At 39.0% G+C, this 22,801-nt stretch overlaps 1 protein-coding gene across 3 annotated transcripts in view; it reads left to right on the top strand.

Annotated features, from left to right (window-relative positions):
* The window catches only part of ripor3 (RIPOR family member 3), a 56,418-nt gene that overhangs the window by 14,364 nt on the left and 19,253 nt on the right, over window positions 1-22,801 (top strand). For 2 of the 3 annotated variants that reach the window (XM_080891549.1, XM_080891550.1), the window contains 7 exons: window positions 14,046-14,144; window positions 17,734-17,889; window positions 18,359-18,437; window positions 18,537-18,560; window positions 18,688-18,741; window positions 19,082-19,231; window positions 22,703-22,766. In XM_080891549.1, coding sequence (XP_080747675.1) covers window positions 14,047-14,144; window positions 17,734-17,889; window positions 18,359-18,437; window positions 18,537-18,560; window positions 18,688-18,741; window positions 19,082-19,231; window positions 22,703-22,766 — 625 coding nt within the window. In that variant the 5' untranslated portion in view covers window position 14,046. The remainder of the gene's footprint in view (window positions 1-14,045; window positions 14,145-17,733; window positions 17,890-18,358; window positions 18,438-18,536; window positions 18,561-18,687; window positions 18,742-19,081; window positions 19,232-22,702; window positions 22,767-22,801) is intronic. The other variant, XM_080891551.1, reaches the window with a different exon arrangement.

Raw genomic sequence — 22,801 nt, forward strand, 5'->3', positions numbered from 1 at the left:
TTTTGTAGGTGAAAAGTAATATTTTAAATTGAATACGGTATTTAATTGGAAGCCAGTGCAAGCCAGCAAGAACAGGAGTGATGGAAGAAAACTTCATATTTTATATTATTTCCTGATATAGAAGTTGTGTGTCTTCATCTGTCTTCTTGGTGTCTTCACATAGTGTAGTTTTGTTTTTTAAACACAGAAGACTACAATCAGATTTCTGTTCTTACTGCACTCCTGCAGCAAATAAATATAACTGTATTTTTACTTGTCACAGTGAAAATGAAAACAAAAGAGAAACTCAAGCAGACACTGTAACTGCATCATATAGATAGGATGCCAAACTATCAAACAAAGGTACAAAAAAGAGATCACATCCATCCATCTTCAGAAAGACAAAAGAAGAAACATTAAATTCACTAGCTGGGCCCACGTCCTCAATTTAGGTTTGACAGTGTTTATAGTATTACCTACTATAGTACTATAGTATTACCTACTAGGTGAATGCTCGGACATGAATTAAGCTTCGGTTTGGGGACTGCCAACAGCTCCCGGGCCTGGCAGATCCCCGTGTACTAAATAGGAGTGAAGAATTTAAAGAACTGAGAACAAGGAGGGAGGGAGGGTGGGGCACGTAAACGAGAATGAACAGTTTGCAAAACTGGGAAACCTATATAGATGACAACCGGAATGAGCATGTTTGGAGAACTCTATGCATCCATCCATCCATCCTCTTCCATTTATCCAGTTCAGGGTCACTGGGAGATTGGAGCATATCCCAGATCACCGGTCTGTCACAGGGCTAATGCATGTTGAGAGACACTTGTTACAGGCCTTCGATGGGGTCTGTTTTTAAACTGTTTTTTTAACAGAAAAGCAGAGACAGGAGACATCAGTTGCGTTCGGTCTGCAGGCTCTTCCTCGTCTGATTTATTAACAGAGTTTAACAACGTCCTTTTCTTTTCATTTAGACACACACATTTCGCTTTTAACAACACAAACATTCAATTAGGTCCATAGCTCAAACCCTTTTGGTTACCTTGCACTCTCACAAGAATAAACTTACAAAATAATCATTGTATATGAACGTCCTTATTTACAATAAATCTGTAACCAATTTTACTGCATTTCAGCATCAAAACATTTCTGTGCAGCACCACTAACACTGCAATTAACCCGCTTATGTCACCTTTATACTTTTCTTATACTTTAACAGATTCAAACAATATATTACATTTGTAACCAATAAACAAAAATATTCTTCCCTTGCTCACAAACAGTTCACAATCATCCACAAACAGTATACATCAGACTATTTACATTTGACACATAAGAACTGGGTAGGTCCTAATCAACTGTAACTTCCAATAATGCCAGGATAAAAGAAGTGTCTAAGAGCTCCATTTGTCACAAAATAAAACAGGTAATAAGACCAGCTGCCTATTTAGACTACGAGTGAAATGGCGGCTGCCATTACAAATGGCGGTATAGTTAGCTTTCTCTCAATCAGTGAAAACACACTCTCTCACAACATTTGCGGTCTTTAAACTAAGACAGAAAAAGGTTTCTTGCCTTTATATGTACATTGTGGTGAGCAAACTTGAACTACTGACCTGTTTTTTTAACAGAAAAGCAGAGACAGGAGACATCAGTTGCGTTCGGTCTGCAGGCTCTTCCTCGTCTGAGGCCGAGACGCGTTGCAACAGCCTATCGCACTCACCACTATCTCCCCCTTGTGGCAATGCCACGCAATTACATTGTCCATAACGCTAAATGAAAAGTGCAATACCACCATAAAATCAGGTCTTTTACATCAAAAACAATTCACAACAAAATTACAATTGTGACCATACACTTGTGGGCGTCACACACTCATATTCATGCCTGTGGCCGATTTCGAATCTAAAGTACCGTTATGTGATATTTTGTTTGATCAAACATGTTACTGTGGTGACCTGTCCAGAGTGTACCCGACCTCTCCCCCTGTGGGAGGCAGGATAGGCTCCGGCCTCTTCCAGTGGAAGAAAATGGATGGATGGATGTTACTGTGTCAGGCGTGGCAGTAATGCAGCAATTAGTTGCCTCCTCTCAAAAGGACAGTTCTGGGTTTGAGTGTAGCGGCTAGGTGATACATCTGTGTGGTGTTTTTATGTTCTCCTGGAGTCTGTGGGTTTCCTCCCGCAATCCAAAGACATGCTTGTTAGATTGGCAGACTGTGCCCAGGGTGTTGCCTCAAATGAAATACATAATGTATTTAGGCTGGATTTAGTTGTCTCCTATTGATTAATCATTTCCATATGAAAACATCTGAAATACAACAGATCACTGGGTTTCATAATAATTTTTTGCCCATGTTTTACTGCACTGTGGAAACAAACATTGTCTTCAAACCTTTATTTCATAAGCAACATATTTTTGAACTATCTTCCTGAAAGGTTGTTTTTTAATAATTAGCTGGTATTTTTTTATGTCAATATGTAATAAATTGAGTGTTTTAAAAAGTTTAATGTACTTTGGCTCTAATTAAAAGAATTACGAACTTTCTAGTTGAATTTCAGTTTTTAATGGGGACAAAAAAAAAGAGACTTTGTGAAATGGGATGTGTGAAAAATACTCAACAACCAATTTTTTTATTTTGTGTAAAGTTTGTTTCACGTTCTTAGGTATAAGTTGTAGTTTACAGTTAAATCCAAAACATTCAATCAAGAGTAATGCTTGTAGATAAATTAGCAGGAAAATGCAGGGTAAATAAGGCAAAATGTTGTCACGACTTTCTACTAGTATTTCCCAACTGAGTATTTTACCCCCACTGACCCCCTCGTTAATATGTGTCGCCATCTCTCTTTCCTAACATGCCCATCCCTCCTCTGCTCTGCAGACTCTCTAACTCTAAACAGTTTGACACTTTGACAGAGCAGACTGTTAGCTGATGTCCAGCTCCGTGCTAATTCACTCACTTTTAAAAACAATGGTTCAAATGACCTGAAAACAGAAACCTCAGCATGTGGTATGGACACGAGGGACTGATTCTGCTAAATGATTAGAAAATTAGTCACCGGCAATCGTAGCACTGCGATGCTTTTAGATGTTTATGTTATTCAGACTCCTCGCCAGGGAAATGGCTACACACCAAAACAGAAAAGTGTGACATATTTACCCTGACATAATTCTCTCTTCCTTTGTTCTCCACCCTCTGATTATAATGGGAGAATTTATGATGTCTCAAGCCAAAAATTCCCCATGTGGATGAGTCGGCCAGAAAACAACCAGATAAGTCGATTTTGCAAGCAGGAATTACTCAAGACTCGATTATTAAGTTCACAATTAGGTGGTTTCTAATGGGAATGGGAATCATTGCCTGTAAAATGTATGCTGTAGATGGAGGGGAACTCGGCACCCATGGAGCATTAAGTTTTCTAATGTGTGAATATTTGCAAAACTAAACCTGATCAGGTAGTTTTTATACCTACAGCAAACCAGAGCACTCCACCGGTTTATCTGATCAGTTATCTGAAGTGGAGACACACCCATCTGCGTGTAGAAACCAGGAAAAGATATGATAAATTTTTCTGTGAGGACAGATTATTGTGATAGTTTAGTGCTTCCTCTTTCTCCTAAAACCATAGGATCATGCTTGGCATCAGAGTGTACCCAAAATGTTTTGTGAAGAGCACAGAAAGATAAACAGTGGGGGATATTGTGTTTATACTGTGCTAGTTTGCTTTGCCCGTTGGTGGCTGGGTTCTTTTTTCTTTACAGAAAAAAAACATTTTTCCCCAAGTGGATGTGGGAAAAATGCTTCATTTTGTTTTTATTCTGTAACGTCTTTATTCTCTAACATCCAGTTCACCACTCCATCACAGGGAGAGCACAAGGAGTCAGACAATCATTCATGCTCACATCCCCAGTATCAGACCACACTGTTTTGGGTTTTGCCACAGCACGGTGTAGATGTTCGAGGAGCTGCAGCAGTCTGCAGCAGCACAGCACTCATTACATTACTGAAGCTTACAGGAGACAGAGTAGGTTAAACACCCAGCAGCTACGCTTGCTATTTTAGGAATGTCATGAGCTAACAGTGTGTACGCATGTGCACCTCCATCCAGAACAACATAGTTCTTCACCCTGGGGGACATGAGTCATCTCTGACCTCTGACCCCTTCAAAAAGAGCCAGCCAATTACATTTCAGCTGGAAATGAGCCAGTAGTGTCAACCAGTGTCAGTGATGATCTAAAACCAGACATAAACAGCTTAAGTATTAGCAAATGTTTCAATTTAAATAGAAGATAATTAAATGTTTCAAATCCCATCACACTATCTTTTTTCTCATCTTGCTGAAGAATCTCTTTCATCTGCTGATTTATCACAACTAACTGCACTAACACAACATTCACAGATTCGTAGGTTTGCTCTCGAGAAGATAAATGATTCTTTGTGGTTCTTGTTTACTTGGAAATTGGATGAAAATCCCCGAGGAGCATTCAAAGTAATTTAAAGCGCTCCTCTAATTATCACGGATTATATCTGAGCCAGAGACTGTTGGGAGTTAGCAGAGGGCGGGGAAAATGATGGAAATATATATTTCTATATAAGAAAGACAATTAGAAATAAAATAAATAAATAAAGCTAAACAAAATAAAGAGGGCAGAATGGAAGAGTAAAACTAGAAAACATGTTTTCTCTAATGACTAATGCACAAGAGACAAGACAAGGACTGAACAGGAGAAAACAGAAACCCGCACACTCAGAGGAATTACTGACAGAGACTTCCAGGCACAGACCCAGGATTCAAAGGAGTTAGGAGGCCCACGGGCCAGAGTCTTTAACAAGTTTAAAGTGACTGTTAATATTTCTTCTTAGAAAATTAATGAAAGGGCAGCAGTGAGATGGAAACTAACCAGAAAGAGGTCTCTAAACAAAAGGCTTAAAGTTTTGCAAAGGTAAGATTCAATTCGTTAAAAAACTTACGTGAATGACTGCAATGTTTGCAGTGATGTGCATGTGTGGCTTCTTGTAGGTTATAGTAGGTATGCACCTCAGCTGTGTTCAAAAGTCATTCTGGAAAACACTGAGAGCTTATTTTGTTGTGTTTGAATAAGAAATTGTCAAAAACTATAAGTTTGTTTGTTTATTTACCTTTTCTAAATAAAATTTGGCTCACGTGGTTAGAAGACAGTTTGCCATGGAATCGCTCTCCTTGTCCTCATCACTCGACCAAAGTAAACTTGAAAGGCCCTCAGTTACACCCATTCAATAGTCTAAATTAAAAAGTTTGTTGAGATGCTGACACAGTGAGTCAGCATCTCAACAAAATTCAGCACCACAGTCAGAAATCTCTAAATGCCAGAGGGTGCATTTTAATAACAGATATTGCATCGTCTCAGTGCTGGGATGGAAGCATGTCCATGTCATGTGTTGCAAAATCTGTGGAGCTACAGAAGAGGTTCTGCCAGAGAACCTCCTCTAATACCGCATGCACCCCGACATCCTGCAACTGTAAGTGATGGTTGCAAAAAATTAGCAAATGCAATTCAAATTCCGCTTTTTAGGCCTCCTGAGAAAGAATGTGTTCATAGGATGAGACATGCCTATGGTCCCATAACTCTTCAGGATTTCCTATACATCCCTTACAAACGTGTCCTATCGATGGCGCTCGCTTTTTTCAGTGTGATCGACAAAAGTAACAGAAGACTACAAAGCCAAACCCGAGTGAATGTGGAAGTGGAAATGAGCTTAATTACGGCGAGCAGAATGAGAGTGATTACCAGTGAGCACCAACCACACTTAAAACACGCTGTCAAACAACCACACCCTGCAGGGGAGGAAGAGAAAGAAGGAAATTAAATCCTTCTGAGGTTTGCATGCAGTTTGGAACTCTCTCTCTCTGTGTGTGTGTGTGTGTGTGTGTGTGTGTGTGTGTGTGTGTGTGTGTGTGTGTGTGTGTGTGTGTGTGTGTGTGTGGGTGGCATGGTCACAGAGCTGTTAGCTTGCAGCAGACCCTCACAAGGGGCCTGCACATCATGTGTGGTAGAAGACACGCACATATACACACAAGCAGACACATTATGTGTTCACATCCACACACACTTAAAAACATACAAAACATACAAAGGCCCCAACCTCCCACCACCTTCACACTGCATGGGACCCAGTAAACCACTTGCAGGTCACAGCAAACTTTTTAAGACCAGATGGCACCCCAGCCTGGTCAGATATGCTCAGATACCACACACACACACACACACACACACACACACACACACACACACACACACACACACTTCTCCCCCTTTGTTCCCCTTCAAATTGTCTTATCTGTTGAGGAATGTCTCTCCCTCATTTCTCATTCAAATCACATTCCAGACATAATTTATTCTTTGTTCTTTTCTTGAGTACAAAACAAAACAAAACAAAACCCAAGCCTTTAATTACAGCATTTTCTTTCTTATTTGATTAATATAATTTTCCACTGTTCTCAGTTTCATTTGCTCAAGTTGTTCCAATAATTCATTTTTCAATCACAGTGAAACGTGTAGATTTTGATTCCCAACAACAGCTCCAGCAGCTGCAGTCAGTGGCCTGCACCGCCTCCAGCTAACAAGCAGCTAATTAATCATTGAAGAAATCACTGGTGTGAGGCCTGGCTGAATGGAAACAGAAAGGATTTAAAACTGATCATAAAATAAATAAACAAAATAAGAGTGCAAATAATGTAATTTCATGAATAAAAACTACAGATGAGAAATAAATTGGGCTTGTTTGTGTTTTTTACAAAAGAATAATGTGGGCGAGGCTGATTAGCTAACTTGATAACAACTTGGGTTTCACGCATTCATGGGCACTGTATTTATATTCTGTAGGAGCAAAAGTGATTAGAAAATCATACGCTGGGGAAAAAAATCTATAGTTTACCCAAGAGATAAGAAAGAAACAGCGAGGTTGTTGTCGCACGCAGCTCCTCATGACACAGGTCAGTCACTTTGTATTTCAGGTTTGATGCAGCTCATTTACCACAGCTACATGAACACAGCTATCCAAACACAATAAAGTATAATTAACATTTGAGTTTAAGTTTCAAGCAGATTGGATCACAGTAGCAAACTGATAATAATAAATGATAACTGATAATAATAAATTATAAATTATTTATAATAATATAATTATAATAATAAATTATTTATAATAATAAACCAACTAGAATATCCATTTAATCTCTACTGCTTATCCAATTCAGGGTTGCAGGGGGCTGCAGCCGATCTCTATCTGTCTTAGGGCAAGAGGCAGGGTACACACTGGACAGGTCACCAGTCTATCATGGGGCGAACACATAGAGATGACTACTCACACGTAGAATCATCAGTTAACCTAACACTAACTGCATATCTTTGAACACTCCAGGCACCGGCCTTGTGCTGAATTGAACTCAGGATCTTCTTTCTGTGAGGCAACAGTGCTAACCGGTACCGTGCTGCCATTAACTAACTGGCTATAATATTATTATTTTTAATGTTTTAATTAAACCTCTGCTTCAACATTAAAACTTTTTGTTTTGGAACAGCGGTCGTGAACGTACAAGTAACAAAGGTGGTCAAGCACACAAATGAATGCCTCATTATTTTTAATCTTTAAGCTGTAGAGCAAAATGTTCAGTTTCGTTTAATCGGCATCAGTTTTTTGTTTGATTTATTTTATGTGCTAATTACAATTACAGATGTGTCGTGGTTAACACATTTGGTTGAAGTGAAAGGTTGTTGGTTTGACTCCAGCTGGAGACACAAATCCTTCAGCATAAACCTCTGCCAAAACAAACATGTGAAGCTACCTGCTATAGCGATCTTTTGTTGCAGGAAAGTATTTTACAAGAAAATACAAATTTTTATGGGTGAATGTGTTTTATGTGTCCACATGGGAGCAACAACTGTAGAGAAATGATTCAGCAAGAGGTTCTGCTAGAAAGTATTACTACATATAACGCCCATCCTGTGTCCACGTCCTTAATGGAGTTGAACATTTGCCCTGTCGGGTGGCCGCATTTTGCCTGTCAGAGAACTGTCTTTCTTGTTCCTCTTGCTGCTAAAGTAGGGAGTAGAGGTGAAAAATAAGGACCTAGCAGGCTGGCCCATATTCACAATTACTACTGACTAAAAAGCACAGCAAGGTGCACATGCAGCTTTATAAATCAGACAGGAAGAATGCGCATTCATATTTCTGTCTCAGCTTTGGTCATGAATCTGCACAGTTTTATGTGTCACAATTTGTTTCCACAGACTGGATCTGAACTTTTTCCAAAAACTTTAAAAGTCTTCTCGTGGATGTCCAATAAAAATGCAGTTTTATTGTCATGTGGAATGTAGAATTACTGTCTAACATCGCTCTCAGTATGCCAGATTTCTGTTTGTCAAACAGGCCACTTTCAGCCATCTAAGGGTAAATCTCAGGCTCGAAATAAGTTTTAAAATTAAGAATAACATGTGCAGTCAGAGCATACGAAGTAGGCCAGAGGGTCAGATGTAGCTTCTTACTCTTCTTCTACTCTGGCTCTACTTAGGCTCTTTCTCACTGTAAACACTTAGAGTCTATGTATCGCTTAAACTGGCAGTTACAACATCCAGCAGCCTCAGCTGTTCATGTCAGTGCGACCCGGATCCCTTTAAGCAGCACATTTACAGAAGTTCAGGGTGTGTCAGGATTTTAAACATTGTTAAAGGGGATCTGGGACATTTCTTGTCTGTGTGATTTTTATATTCTCCACAGATGTTCAGCATTTAACTGGTTTTTTGGGATGTATCATATTACGCCGTTTAGAATTATAACTCTTCTTCGGCCTCTAGTTTTCTTTTTCCAACAATGATCTAATATTCCGTTTTTGTTTCTTGTTTAAGTTTCATTATGCTTCACTGTGCATTATCTTTTACTATCACAACCCTGCGTCCTCCCCTCTGTAAGTCTGTCTTTTTCTGCCGCACATGTGGTTGATGTTTGGTGGTTCGAAAGAGATCAAATTTAAAGTTTAGAAAAAGTAAAAAATGCAATTTAATCAGACTAATCTGAAGGTTTTTAAAGATGATTTTTGTGCTCTTTACTAATGTTGCGTGCTCAGCCAGCTGCTGTAACAGAGCAGACAGGTGGAGAAAGGTGTAGTATGTGACTACTGAAACAAACTTTTTGCTTATGCTCGGTGTGTGTCACATTCTTTGCCTGTAACAGCTGGTTAATGTGGCATTCAGCCAGAGTATATAATTCTGCTTCAAACTGAGAAATGACAAACACTCTCCATTTGTCATTTCTTAAAGCATCCACTCAGCTGTCTGTTTCTTAAAATGAGCTTTAAAAATAGAAAGAAGAACAAAGCTTCGGTTTATAGTAACTGTACAGCAGTGCAATATGGCCCTTCAAATGCTAATGTAGAGTCTTAGCATAGCAGCAATTTTTATTTTTATTTTTTTACATTCATACAGTGTCAAAAATCCACCAAAAATAATGTGCACGTGCATATCTTCCTACTTCATGTAGTACATCTTTTCCAACTCATTTATTTCAGCAGTTATTGCATATTTGTTAACAACTTAAACAGTCTTTAAAGGCTTCGTAGGCATTGTGTGTTGCTTTTCTTTGCTCCTTTGCTTTCCTGTTGGTCAGTTTATTCACAGATATGAACTGTATGTGTATTGCTTCAGTTTTAACCCCAGACTGTTTGCCTCCATTCGTCGTCGCTCCATTTGTGTAACTTGGTGTCTCGCTGCGCTTCATTCTCCACTCCTCATCCCCTGTGTCACCTCCTTATGTTTTTTACTGCATGTTGTTCTGTGAGTTATGGTTTCGGGTTTTGTTTGTTACTAGTCTTCCCAGTTTAGGTTTATGTTTAGTTCTGTCCTCGCCTTTGTTATTTTCACCTTCTACAATAAAGCTCCCTCGCATCACAGCAAGTGCCTGCATTTTGGGTCCTTTCACACAAACACCACACGACTGCTGCCGCAGCCGTGACATGAAGTTCATTTGTAAAACAAATTAATACTTCTGTTTAAAGCCGACCTTTTATACTTTTTTTTATTTTCTGTCATACCTATCTGGTCATAGTGTTGAATGAGCAAATCAAACATGCCGAAAGTTTTAAATAATGAAGCATTGAAATCTGCTTTAGTAGAGTCCAAGGACAAAACGAGAGCTATAATAAGCATAATTGGCCCACTTCAAGCCGCTGCATGTTGTTGAGCTGTCTAACCTTGAGGATTACCTTAAGGACAGATTTAGATTTAAGAGGCTAGAAACATGTACTGAAAAATATTATCCTTGTAAAACAAAAGACACTTCAACTTCCTCTACAGGGAAAAACCAAGTGTGTGTATATATGTGTGTGTGCATATGTGTGTGTGTGTGTCTTGGCTAACTTTGGTTCATAATGATCAGACCTGGATTTCCTATCCCCATCTGTTAAGTTTGGTTGCTCGGTGACTCTGTTGATGTTGGCATCAGGACCACAGTGTGAGTTTCACATTCTGGGTCAGGACTCCAAAGTGGGTTAATCTGAACTACTTACATTGGCAGGGTTCAGTATTTCTACCATACTATTGGTTCAAACCCTTGCCACAGGGTGCCAAACTTAGTGTGGATGAGCTTGATTTAGTTTTATGAAGTTTTGATCTCCCATACCTCCGGTATTGTTGCACGTGCTCTTTTCCAAGTGTTTTAAATGCATGAAACATTTAAAATTCACACTCCGGCTTATACGGTGACCCCGAGAGGACAAGTGCACTTGTCCTGCAAAAGCACCCAAAACACAACAGAATGATTTTTTAAGCCAAAAGAAGAAGAAAAAAAATGATACAGCAAAATAGTAGAGCTCCTGGGGACACAATAAAAGGGCGGGTCAGTGAGAGAAGTGGCAGAAAATGTGAAGAGACTGTAACTGAGACAGACTGAAATGAAGTGGAGGGTTCATCTGTGTCACTTTCGCAGGTGTTCTGTCACATTTTTGTGTTAACAAAAACACTTCTGTTGTGTTTGTGATTTTTTTTTCTTTATCTTTTGCAGTGTTTTTCTATTTCCTGGTGTTTTCTTAAGCTGCAGTGTGCTCGACCTCTCAGGGCCACCAAAGAGGCTGAAGTATAAAAACATTCAAAAAATATTCAGTATTCACCCACAAATGCTGACTTTAAGTACTTTAATTATATCATACACTCAGTTTCTAGTGAGCATGTTTTCTTTCATGATTAATTATTTGAATAAATAAACCTAAAGCTGCATTTGACTCAAAACTATGGCTTCATATTTTTGAGGGATGAAGAATAATTTTTTGAGATAATCACATTAGCACATGCATAAGATCCAGCATTTTATGATAATAGTATCACATCTTAGACACGCTGAAACAGCCGGATGCTTGTAGTTAAGGAGGTACAGTGTGTCATCCACTAATATGATGATTAGCATTTTGCCCCTGTGATGCATCCATCCGTGTATGATGGAAGTCCTGTTTGTGTGTGTAAAATAAAAAAAAGAGTGTATAAATATATGTTTGTATGACTGAAGCAACAATGACTCAAAAATTTGGCTGAATGTAAATCTCCATCTAAAAGTGCATAAACAAAACATGATAACGTTCAACAGATCAGTTCAGCAAAGTCGGATAAAAGGGGCAATTCAGCTCTACCTTATCAAATTTGGGTTGTTGGTAATAATAAAGTTCAGCCAAACATCTTTGTGGTTTATTAACATGCTGAATAAGGAGGTTTGCACAATCATACACAGATCATTGCATAAAGGCTGTTTAGAAGAAACGGCTAATGGTAAAAATATAGTCATGTTGTTGTTTTAGCTTTAACTAGACTCGCTATTTGAACCACATGAAAGAGCCTGAGCAGATGGCATCCAGACTGTGTGTTTACACACAGTACTCTTCTATAAAACCGACTGACCTTTTCACTTTGTCAGCCTTTATTTTCCTGGTGATGCAGCTATAAACATTTTCATAGACATCAGCACTGCAACGCGACGCGACGCGACACTACTAAGGAAACACAGGGAGAGCCTAACACACAGCAATGAGGGACAACGCGACACTGACACAGAGAAAAACAGGGCTTAAATACACCGGGGAATAACGAGGGAATCAGACACAGAAGGAGAGCACAGCTGGGGAAAATCAGAACTGACGAGACAAGGAAGCAAAGCAGGATACACTCACATGAGACACAGACCTTCAAAGTAAAACACGAAGTATAACACTGAGACGCAAACTTAACATGGTGGAGACAGAGCAACTAAGAAACACAGAGACGTAACCATACGGCAGAGAACTCTAAGAACCAAAAGACTAGAGATGATCAATAATACACAGAGAGAAATACTAAGCATGGAACACAAGAAACTAGACTCGAGGGAGTAACAAAAGACCAATGATGAGAGCATAATTCACAGTACAAAGTGACAAAAAAACAAAACAACCATCAAACAAACAAACACACACCCCACAGGAAACTCAAAACACTTCAATCAAAAACCCTGGACCGTGACAAAAAAAACAATCAGGATCAAAACAAAAAAAGGCACTGAAAAACCAAAGCCCACTCTACAAGACACTTGGAGAGGTCAAGGGATTTCTGTGTATATCACAGGCAGTTTAAACCTGTCAATCAACATGTTCACGCCCCTAAATTAACAGGAACAAAGCCTTTCCTGTATCAGGGTATAAATATGCTTTCTATGCCTTTGGAGCCAGTAACAAGAGGCCATTAGAGGAACTGCTTCATTTCTCAGCTCTGCAGGCTGCTGTTTGGTGTATATGTGCACTGACTGGGTTCATTAGCAAAGTCGCTGCAGCTGAGCAGAGGGAATGAGAGCGAAGCTCATGCAAACACAAGAACTGAATGAACACTTTCCTCATCATAACCAATTTAAAATCATTTTAAACTTTAACAACAGATTGAGACAGCTGAAAGAGGAAAAGATACTTTTCTGTCTACTATAGAAGCAGACATTTCTATAGCAGATAGTGGAAAAACAGGTACGTTCTTGTCATTTAATTGTTTAACTATCATTAAATTACTTAACACGTATATTAGACCACCTCTCACAAAAATAAGAAGACAAAGTACTTTATAAATCAAACAGAAAATAAGATTATTTATCAGCCAAGTAACAAACTGAATATTTTTATACCTGTATTTAAGCCAGCAGGACTTTAAGCATTGATTCACACTGATTCAAGCATAACAGCGTAGAACTAGATGACTAAAACTAATTTTTCTGTCAGGAGTGCAAAACAAAATAATTGTTTTGTTTTTTTTCTGCTTTTTTTCATAAAACATTGCATTTAAAATGTACTAATGTTAATTTAACGCCATTGTGGCATAAACCTTATATTGAATGGTGCACACTGTAAGTTATTGATTTTATTTCCATTTTCTGAGATTGTTCAACCCGAATCTACGGTGTGTGGGCGAGCCAACAGACCAACGCTGCCATACTTGGAGTATAGTGAATATATAAGCGTCCTCCATCTGCAGTTTGTGCACATATTTGTGGGTCCGGTTCAAGATGTTCTTTGGTTAATTTGTCCCACAGATGTCGGTGCTCTGTTTCCTGTTTTGGATTGTCTGAGAGTAAGGGTGGTCTTGTTGATTTAAATGTTCGCGTGAGTGACTGTGGAAATAAAGAACATCAATTTAAAATTAACAAAGAAAAAGGAGGAAATATTTCTTTTTAATTCAAGTGACTTAAGATATTCAGTTTTTTTGGCTTTAACAAACAGTCTTACACATCCAGTTACTAATATAAAGAGTAAACAGTGACAGATCCTTTCTCAAGCAAACGTCTGTTTGGTCTCAGCTCTTGTCGCTTGTTTGGTTTGATCTTGTTTCCAATCATTTCTGTTATAATTCTACTTCCAACATTAGCGTGGTTGATTTCTTGTATCGTAGACCTCATGTGATTGATTTTGTGACTCACCATTATTTAGGATTAACTTGGAAATATAAAGTGGTAATATTTGAGGGTTTGGGATATCTTTTGTTAGCACGTGTCTCCTCATTGGCTAAAACACCTCTTATTTACTCTGCAGGATGTCAGTGAAGCTGCGATTTGACTCTCCCTCAGATGGAGGCCTGATCCACAGAAGCCGCTCCTTCACTGGATTCTCTTCTCTGACTGGTCGACAGAGGTGAATGACACTTTCCTATTGTTTCAACCAATAAGAAAGAAATCTGTGTAATAACGACTAACACTGGTTTACAATTTAGTCTTAAACAACTAGTAAGAACTAATTGGGTCCTGTTATCTAAGTGGATCTTCCAAAGGATGTCCAAAACATTCGCTCACTCTCAGATATTTATGCCAGTTTTAAAGAAGTTAGCAACTGTTTATTTAACAAAAGAAAAGGTTTTTGGTAAAGATATCAGAAATGCTCCCTTTCCTCTCTCATCTGGCTGCAGGGGTGTGTCTGTCTGGGTTTGACTGGCAGAGAAATAGTCAACAAATGTGTGGTGTAGCTACATATCATGGGCAGACAGTGTGTAATTAGTGTTATTTTTTTAAAGAGCAAAAACCACAGAGGCGTCTAAACTCTGTTAAGTGTCATGTAGAGGTATTGGTGCTGCTAAATGTGCTGTAGCTATAAAGTACAAGTGTTAGGATTTAACTACTGAACTGGCGAACTCTAAAGCAGAATACTGGGAGAATCACACTGTTTAGCAGGAAGGTCAAACGATGCAGTGACAGATCAAGGACGTAGCTGGAGCACAGGGAGAAAACGGGGGGAGACTGGCAGAGAAGGCAATCTTTAAATGTCAGACAATCTGGTGAGGGGTGGGTGTGAGAGCTGGTGTTTGAATGCAGCAAGTGATTAGTCGATTGTCTTCAGGTGTGTCTGCAGCGCCAGTAGAAAGCCACAACTGTTGAAAGGAAGCACAGATGTAAGAATAGAGATGGGAAAGTTGAGGGAAGGGTGTGGTTACAGAGATGACAATAGACAGAAGGACGAGCAAGTGGATGCTACAGGTGCACATTTTGTGAATGTTACGAGTAGTTTGGCCACTTTAACCAGCCCTGGTTTGTCCCTCGTGTTTATTAGCATGCGTTGAGCTCATCAGTGTGAGCATTTATTTGGTTTAACGATAAATAGCCAGCCATAAGGCAGCTTAAAGGACAAGTCTGTTTAAGGACTCGCTTGTTTTACTTTTGGTCTCTCTCTCCCTCCCTGTTGGTCTTCTTGTCTCGTCCTCCTCTGGGAAGAGTCTCCACCTTTTCTTCCCTGCCAGCAGCCAGCTCGTTTTCTCGGGAGACTTCATGTCAAGCAGCAGACGGAATTATGGAAACACCAGTGTTGCCATTATCAACATTCACTATATCATTATGAATTGATGTAAAGAAATCCTCAGTCAGGGGGAAAAATCCTGACATTGCATTATGAAATAATGTTTTATCAATAAAATTTAGACATTAAGTGAGTGTGACGAGGATCACGTTAAGTAGAAAAAGTTTTATAAAACCGAGTGTCAGCAGTGTGAAGCCCGAGTTTTTGACTTGTACAGATACTGATCTCATTATGTGAAACACTGAGTCTGAATCTCTATAAAAGAAAAACGTGCCGCTGTCTAAAACAAAACAAACAGAAGTTTGTTGGGAGAAAAATGTCTGAGGAATTGTTTCGATTCTCGTAGCTGTCAGGATAAATGGGAAGAAAAAGAATTTTAACTTTGTGATTTTACAGATATTAACTTTGATACTGTGATCATGTTATAAATCATCCCTCTGTTGAACTGTTTTTCTCCATATAGTGAAACAATGAATGAGAGAAAATAAAAACGTCACGTTGTGTGGAGGGAATTCCCTTCACCCTCAGACAAGTCTGTTCTCCGCTGATGGGCAGGCAGTGAAAGCACCACAGACTTTCAGATGTTATTTGCGAATGAAAGAAGACAGAGTGATAAACACCCAGATGAAAACTGTCAGTCCCCCAGAGAGGCCGAGAACAAAATGTTGTGTTAAAAAAAGAAAGCAAGCAGCATTCCACTTCTCTGTGTGTGTGTGGCTGTTTATACTCTATACACACAACACAAACATCCACACATTTTTCCATCCTAAACACACATCCCCCATCCGATTCTCCATAAATCTTTTTTTGTATTCACCATAGTGCACAGCAAACATATCAAATGTTTAAATTCAGAAATTGGACCCAAAAAAATAGCCATGTTTACCACTGTGCATCCCCTCTTCTTTTAACAACAGTCTATAAATGTGTGGGAACTGAGGAGACCAGCTGGTGGAGAGGAATGGCGCCCATCTGGTCTGATAGACGTTTCTTTCTGCTCAACAGTCTAGACTGCAGGCAGCCCAGTTCAGCACCTAGGCTCTTCTTCTGCAGAGTCATGCTGTATGCAGTTTGTTTGCGATTGTCTTCCTGAAGCATGAAAAGCCTGCCTAAAAAGATGTCGGTTGGATGGGAGCATATATTCATTTCTGAATTATGGATTAAACCTTGATTCTTTTTTTTCCCCCAGTCATTATGTTGTAGATTTGCTGCTGTACTTTTGGTCATTGTCCTGTTGCATGGCCCTGTTGCAGCTAAGCTTTAGCCTGAGACAAATGGCCCCTCATTTGACTCTGAAATAGTTTAATATACAGAGGACTTGGCCGTCGACTTTGAGACTGTAATATGCGCAGGTCCTGTGCCTGGAAAACAAGTCAGAATCATCCACTGTCCATCACTGTGCCTGATTGTTGGTATGAAGCAGTTGCACTGATATGCTGTATTTGGTTTTTGCCAATCATGGTGCTGTGGATTATGGCCAAACATCTGTTAGTCACATCTATCCAAAGAACATTGATCCTGATGTCTCTGTGATTGGGTCGGATGCAGCTTTGCAAAGCTATGTTAGCTCTTCCCTGAGTGTTGCACGGTCTGACTTTGGGGTGAATTTACTGGGACATCCATTCCTGTCTTGAATGCTTTCTTTCTCACAGTACAATGATGAACTTCAAAGTGTTTGGAAATAGACTTAATCCTTTTCCAGAATGATGGACTGAAACAGTTGCTTCTTATTTAAGATCAGTGTTGATCTATCCTCCTTGGTATTGTATTCACTCACACTTGGATCACTACTTAACCTCCTAATTCCTACGCAACCTGTAAGGGTGTCCTTTTTCACACACTGCTGCGCCCATTTTGGCTACGTTTTTATTAAATAAATAATGACACGGTGTAATATGTCATACTTTGAGGCTTGTATTTACTTAATTCTAAGACCGGCTAAGATTACTATTTATTATGTCCTGATCTATAAAAACCTTAGACTTGAAACTGGGTGTGTTTTCTTGTTACCATGTTCATGGTCATTCACAAACTTGACATTTTATTTATTGCACAGACAGTCCTGAATCATATGGACCACATTTGAGTGTGTGGGGTTTCCTCCGTATCAGACAAAAAACAGGTGGTAAACCTACACTGGTCCAGACTTTATGCTGGAAGGCCTTATAACACACTCCCACTAAAGGCTACCTGCTTGGATCCACACTTAATGTGGATTGTAGGGGCTGGATTAGATTTGGGCCAAAGACAGGAGTGTTAATATACAGGGAACTACATGGGAACAGATTTTACTGATGAACACAGTTGAAAATAAAGAGGTAGGAATATAAAAAAAACTCCAACAAGCTCTTTTTGATAACAATTTATGTAACTACAGATTCTGATTTACCCTGTAAAAATGTTGTTATGACTATTCATTCACTTTCTCTGTTTTTAGGACGTCTTCTGTTCGTAACTCTCTTCGCGTCAAAGCCATGACGGGAAATAAAGCCAGCAGGGCGCCCGTCTCCCCCCGCAGAAGTTCAGGCGCTATCTGGTCTCTGCAGCCGGAGCAGGTCGGCAGGGTTTTTCAGGCACTACGCAAAGGACTCAAGTATGTGTAGTACTGCTGAACTTAAACAAGTATCCCACTAAACATTAAAGTACAAGCAGGCAGTGACGTACCCAGTGCTATAATACTAAACTTGTCCATGTCTCTGTAGTGTTTTAGTGTTGCAGCTGGTCAGCGCGAGGCTTGTTTCTACCTCCTTACATTTATTTACTTGAGTGGTTCCAAATCTGTGGTTTGACCCTTCAAAAGTCCACAAGATGAATAGGAGGCAGTCACATTTATGATTAATGATCCTTTAACAGAGTAAAATTGGTTGAGTTTTGATATTTAGTTTAATTTTTGCAAAGAATATTTTACGCTGTCAGTAAATGTAGCTGTACTTTTCACATCTGCTGCTACATGCAGTAGATGTTTGGTAGTCCCGAGTTGGAATTTCTCAGCTGATATCTGGCAGGTAAAGTTTGTTCATCTTCATAAAATGTTACTTTTAATTGTGTGTTTCTCTCTTCAGGGACTACCTGGAGGGTCACCAAGCTGAGATGGACTTCCTGTCTTCACAGCAGAGAGAGACGAAAAGAAACTCGAGACTGGTGAGGAGGGAGAGAGGAAGAAAGTCTGTGTGTACAAAAATGTGTGCGCCTGGTGATGACAACAGTGCTGATGGTAATTATACTTTTCTGTATTTTCAGGCCTTTCTTTACGATCTGGAGAAGGTAATGTGTTTTCATTTTTTCCTTTTAAGCAAGATCTTATTTTAAGTTATTTAATTTGAATGGATAAGTGATAATAAATGTTTCTCAAGCTTTCAAAGCTCAATATGTTTTTTTCTGTTTTTTACAGGAGATCAGGTCTTTGGAGAGATATATACGACGATTAGAATTTCAAATCAGTAAGGTAAAATTTTGGATTTTAGACTGGTTTTTCTCGGCTGTAGTTGAGGTTGATAAAAAATCTACTAAAGCCTTTGTTTTGTAGAAAAGAGTCTAACTCCATGCAAGCCTGGTGATTATCTTTCTGTCAGTTACTCAGATGTATTTCTATGGTATGAATTCACTAAACTATTACTCAAAAGCTTTTAAAAGCAGCAGATGAGCCACCCCTGTCGCACAGGGAGACACTTTGTGCTGCACACTGATTAACCACCAGTCTAATCCGTTATGTAAAAGAGGGGGAAAAATGTTGATGATGATGTTTGTTGATGTTGTTACTCTTCATCTGTTCCATGCCTCTGCAGGTAGAGGAGCTGTATGAGACATATTGTATTCAGTGGAGATTGTGTCAGGGAGCGGTCAACATGAAGAGAGCCTTTTCACTGTCCCAGTCCACCAGAGCCTCCAGAGAGAGTCTGCTGGAGCTCAACCGCAACCACAGACACAGCCTGCAGGTAGGATCAGTGACATTTTGGAAAAGTATTTTTGGAAAATCACAAATGTTCTTTGAAGTTTCTAAAAGTTCAAACTAGCTGGAGATGATGTTGCACAAAAAAGGGTATTCATGCCTCGTTTGTTTGTTTGTTTTGACAGTTGTCCATGTTCTAGGCACATTGTGTGTAGATTTTTTTTTTTTATTACACCAGACAATATTTATTCTTCCTCTCTGGCACCTACTGTAGGCAGCAGTCTAGCTTACCATGTGCATTCAAACCTCCCAGAGAGAATCTGTAAACTGGACTGTTTTTGAGACGTACTCACAGCCAAAGTGGCAACCACATATCCATCATGTCCGAGGAGCGCAGTGGCAAAATAAGCCTTTGAATGGTCATAAAGTTTCCAAATCAAATATTCTGACATGTGAGTGATGGTACTGCAGTGATTCTTCTGGTTGCAGCTGCAGGATAAGGGCCATTAAAAGACAGCTGTAGACTCATTCATGCCCTCTGTCGATCTGTGGTTTCTCTTTTTCATAGATTCAGCTTCAAACATGTGACCACATCTTCTTTTTCTCAGCTCCTCACAAACTTTTCTTACTTTCCTGTTTTTTCTTTTCATCATTTCACCCTCAGTGTTTTTGATATCACATCTTTTTTTTTTTTAAACTCTCCTCTGGTCTTACACACACACGTACACACACACACACACGTACACACACACGTACACGTACACACACACACACACACACACACACACACACACACACACACACACACACACACACACACACACACACCAGATCTTATAAAGATTAACTTATATATGAATGGTGTGCTCATCATTTGTTTGTATACACGGTTGCATGCATGCCTATGTACCGTCCAGCATATACGTTCTTACTTCTCCTTCTATTTGACCTGCACTCAACAAAAGATGTTCAGAGTCTGAAGTTTCTTTAAAGTTAAAATCTCTGACCTCTGCTAAGAGGTTTTTCAGAACTGAACACTCTACTTGGATGAGAGGTGATAACTTAAAGCTCACCTTGACTTAATCCTACAAAGCTTGAATAACCTTGTTTACTGAGAATCTTAGGCCACTGATGTTCTTTTCTCCAATAATCATCATCATCCACAAGCTTACTTAAATTTGGGGGTATTATAGGAACAGATGCCTAATTAAGTCAAATACAATAAAAACAACAACAACGAGATTATTAAAATAACAATCATTCCCACTTCTGGGATGATTCAGAACTTGTGCTTAGGAGTCAATTTCAAAATACAGTTAGCACAACATGTAAATTTCTTGGGTTAAATGTTCTCATGTGTTCTCTGATAGTAGAGGCTGAGATAATAAATACAGTTTTCAGATGTAACAAGATACTTTTCTGTAGGTATTAAGGGCACCACAGCATCACAAACCATTTTACTGCATTTGCCATTGTGATTTTCGCAGGTGAACAGAAACTCCATAGAAGAGCTTTTGTTTTTTTTCTTTCTTTTTAATATCAGCAGCCACTGGAGAATTGTTCTTCTGCACACACAGTTTCTACTGTCCTGGCATATAAGGTCTTGACAGAGTGAGAAGAAAGCCAGTTTTTAAGGATGAAGTCAGCTTCCCATAGGAAAGATTAAAGTGTTGTTTTATTACAATTGCAAAAATCTGGGTGTTTGTCTTAAGATTAAGAAAACAGACTGAAGTTTAAGTGGATTGAAGGAGTTAAATGATAAACTGAAGCTGAAACTGCACGCTTGTAATTAATGCTTGCATGCAGGTCACTGTTTTCTAAGAAGACCTTGTTTCCATAATAAAATAAGAGTGAAGTTAAGGCTGTGTAACTTCACTTTTCAAGTCAAATCAAGAACTAAAAATGCCGGCACAATACTAACTCTCTCTTCTTCTTTTTTTTCAATTATAAAAGAAGCCTCTTTGGCAGCGTAACACAATAGTAAATTAAATTAGTGACATTGTGTAGGCATCACATAAACATTTTATTTCTCGTTATGTTTGGATTGTGGTGATTGGGGTTTTCCTTCATTTGATCAGCTTTTAAACATCCAAACGTGCCCACCGTGCAATCAGACAGACACATGAGAAACAATGTGACCATAATAAATGGAGATCTGGTAAACGATCTGTTGCATGTTACTTGTATGCTGGCCTCATTATTTAAAACTGACCATATTTAATATGGGCAGGCATGCATCTATATTAGGAATGATGTTAAAAAGTCTTCACTACTGATAAATTGGCCACTTGGTCCTCAGTTTTGGTCTGTGCTATGCGAGGAGGCAGTTTCAGCCCACACAGATGACAAAAGTCTGCTCGACACATGCTGCTTCATCTGCTCTTCTTTGTGGTGAAGTCCAGCTCTTAGCCAGAAAGTCAGCATTAAAATGCAAAAGCATAATAATCCTTTAAAGGTTTCCATAGAGAGAGAGCCAGAATAAATCATTAAATGAGCACACTGTTGTTTACTGGGGTCACTGTTCTTTTACAGTTTGTTTCTTCCCTTTAAGTTAAATTATAGTTGTTTTTATTATTTAGACATAATTCATTGCTACTGTAACTGTGGTTAATAGTTAATAAATGGAAGCTAGACAGATGGAGACACAGATGACAATAACATTTAATGTAATTATTATATTTATTTATATAAGAAAATTCATTTGCATGCATGCATACCTACATTAAATTGTGTTTTTCATCATGTATTAAATATTGCGCTACATAGTGTTCGGCTGGCTTACGCTCAGGAGGTAGTGCAGGTCCTCTACTAATCAGTTAGTAGTTTGATTCCTCGCTGCTCCAATCTGCAGCAAAAGCATCCCTGGGCAAGATACTGAACGCCAAGTTGCTCTGTGATGCGTTCAATGGAGTGTGAAAAAGTGATTGAATGAACAGGTGTGAATGAGGCATGTTGTATAAAACGCTTTGACTGCTCCAGTAGAACAGAAAAGTGCTGTACAAGAACCAGGACATTTATGGTGTTCTGTTAGCATATTGCAAAGTGTGTCAACTTTATTGAGATCTCTTTAAAAAAAAATTGAAAAAAAAAACAAAAGAAATGAGACATTTTTACCTCTGGACATGTCACCTGTGTTAGATGTTAAGAGTAAAAACATACTGAGGATTGCTGATGGTTATTTCTTAGTAATGAAGTGCATAAACCTTTCCAAATATTTTAAAGAGATTTGCTTTTGGCTTTTATTGCCGAAATAAATATTGGCTATCCTTAAAATGGTCGTTTCCTGCGCGCTGTGAGCTGTGAGCACAGTCAAACCTTCTGTTTGTGAGGAACAGCAAATCAAAAGGTAAGGCAGCTAAGGAGCTAAAACAGCCAGACCAGGTTTCAGAGAGTGGATGACTGGGAAAGCTGAACCATAACCTGATGAACTGTGAGTCATGCAATCTTCTGAGAAAATAGACAAAGAACTGTTAGAGAAGATCTTTTATTTTCTCTGTGTGTTTAAACTTCTCTGCAGGACATGTCAACAATGGAAGGAGAGTTAGAAATCCTGCTAGGAGAGCTACACATTAAAATGAAGGGTGCGAACACACACACACACGCACACATGCTTCCT

This window comes from Rhamphochromis sp. 'chilingali' (genome assembly GCF_963969265.1).
Source record: "Rhamphochromis sp. 'chilingali' genome assembly, chromosome: 9".
Lineage (NCBI taxonomy): Eukaryota > Metazoa > Chordata > Actinopteri > Cichliformes > Cichlidae > Rhamphochromis > Rhamphochromis sp. 'chilingali'.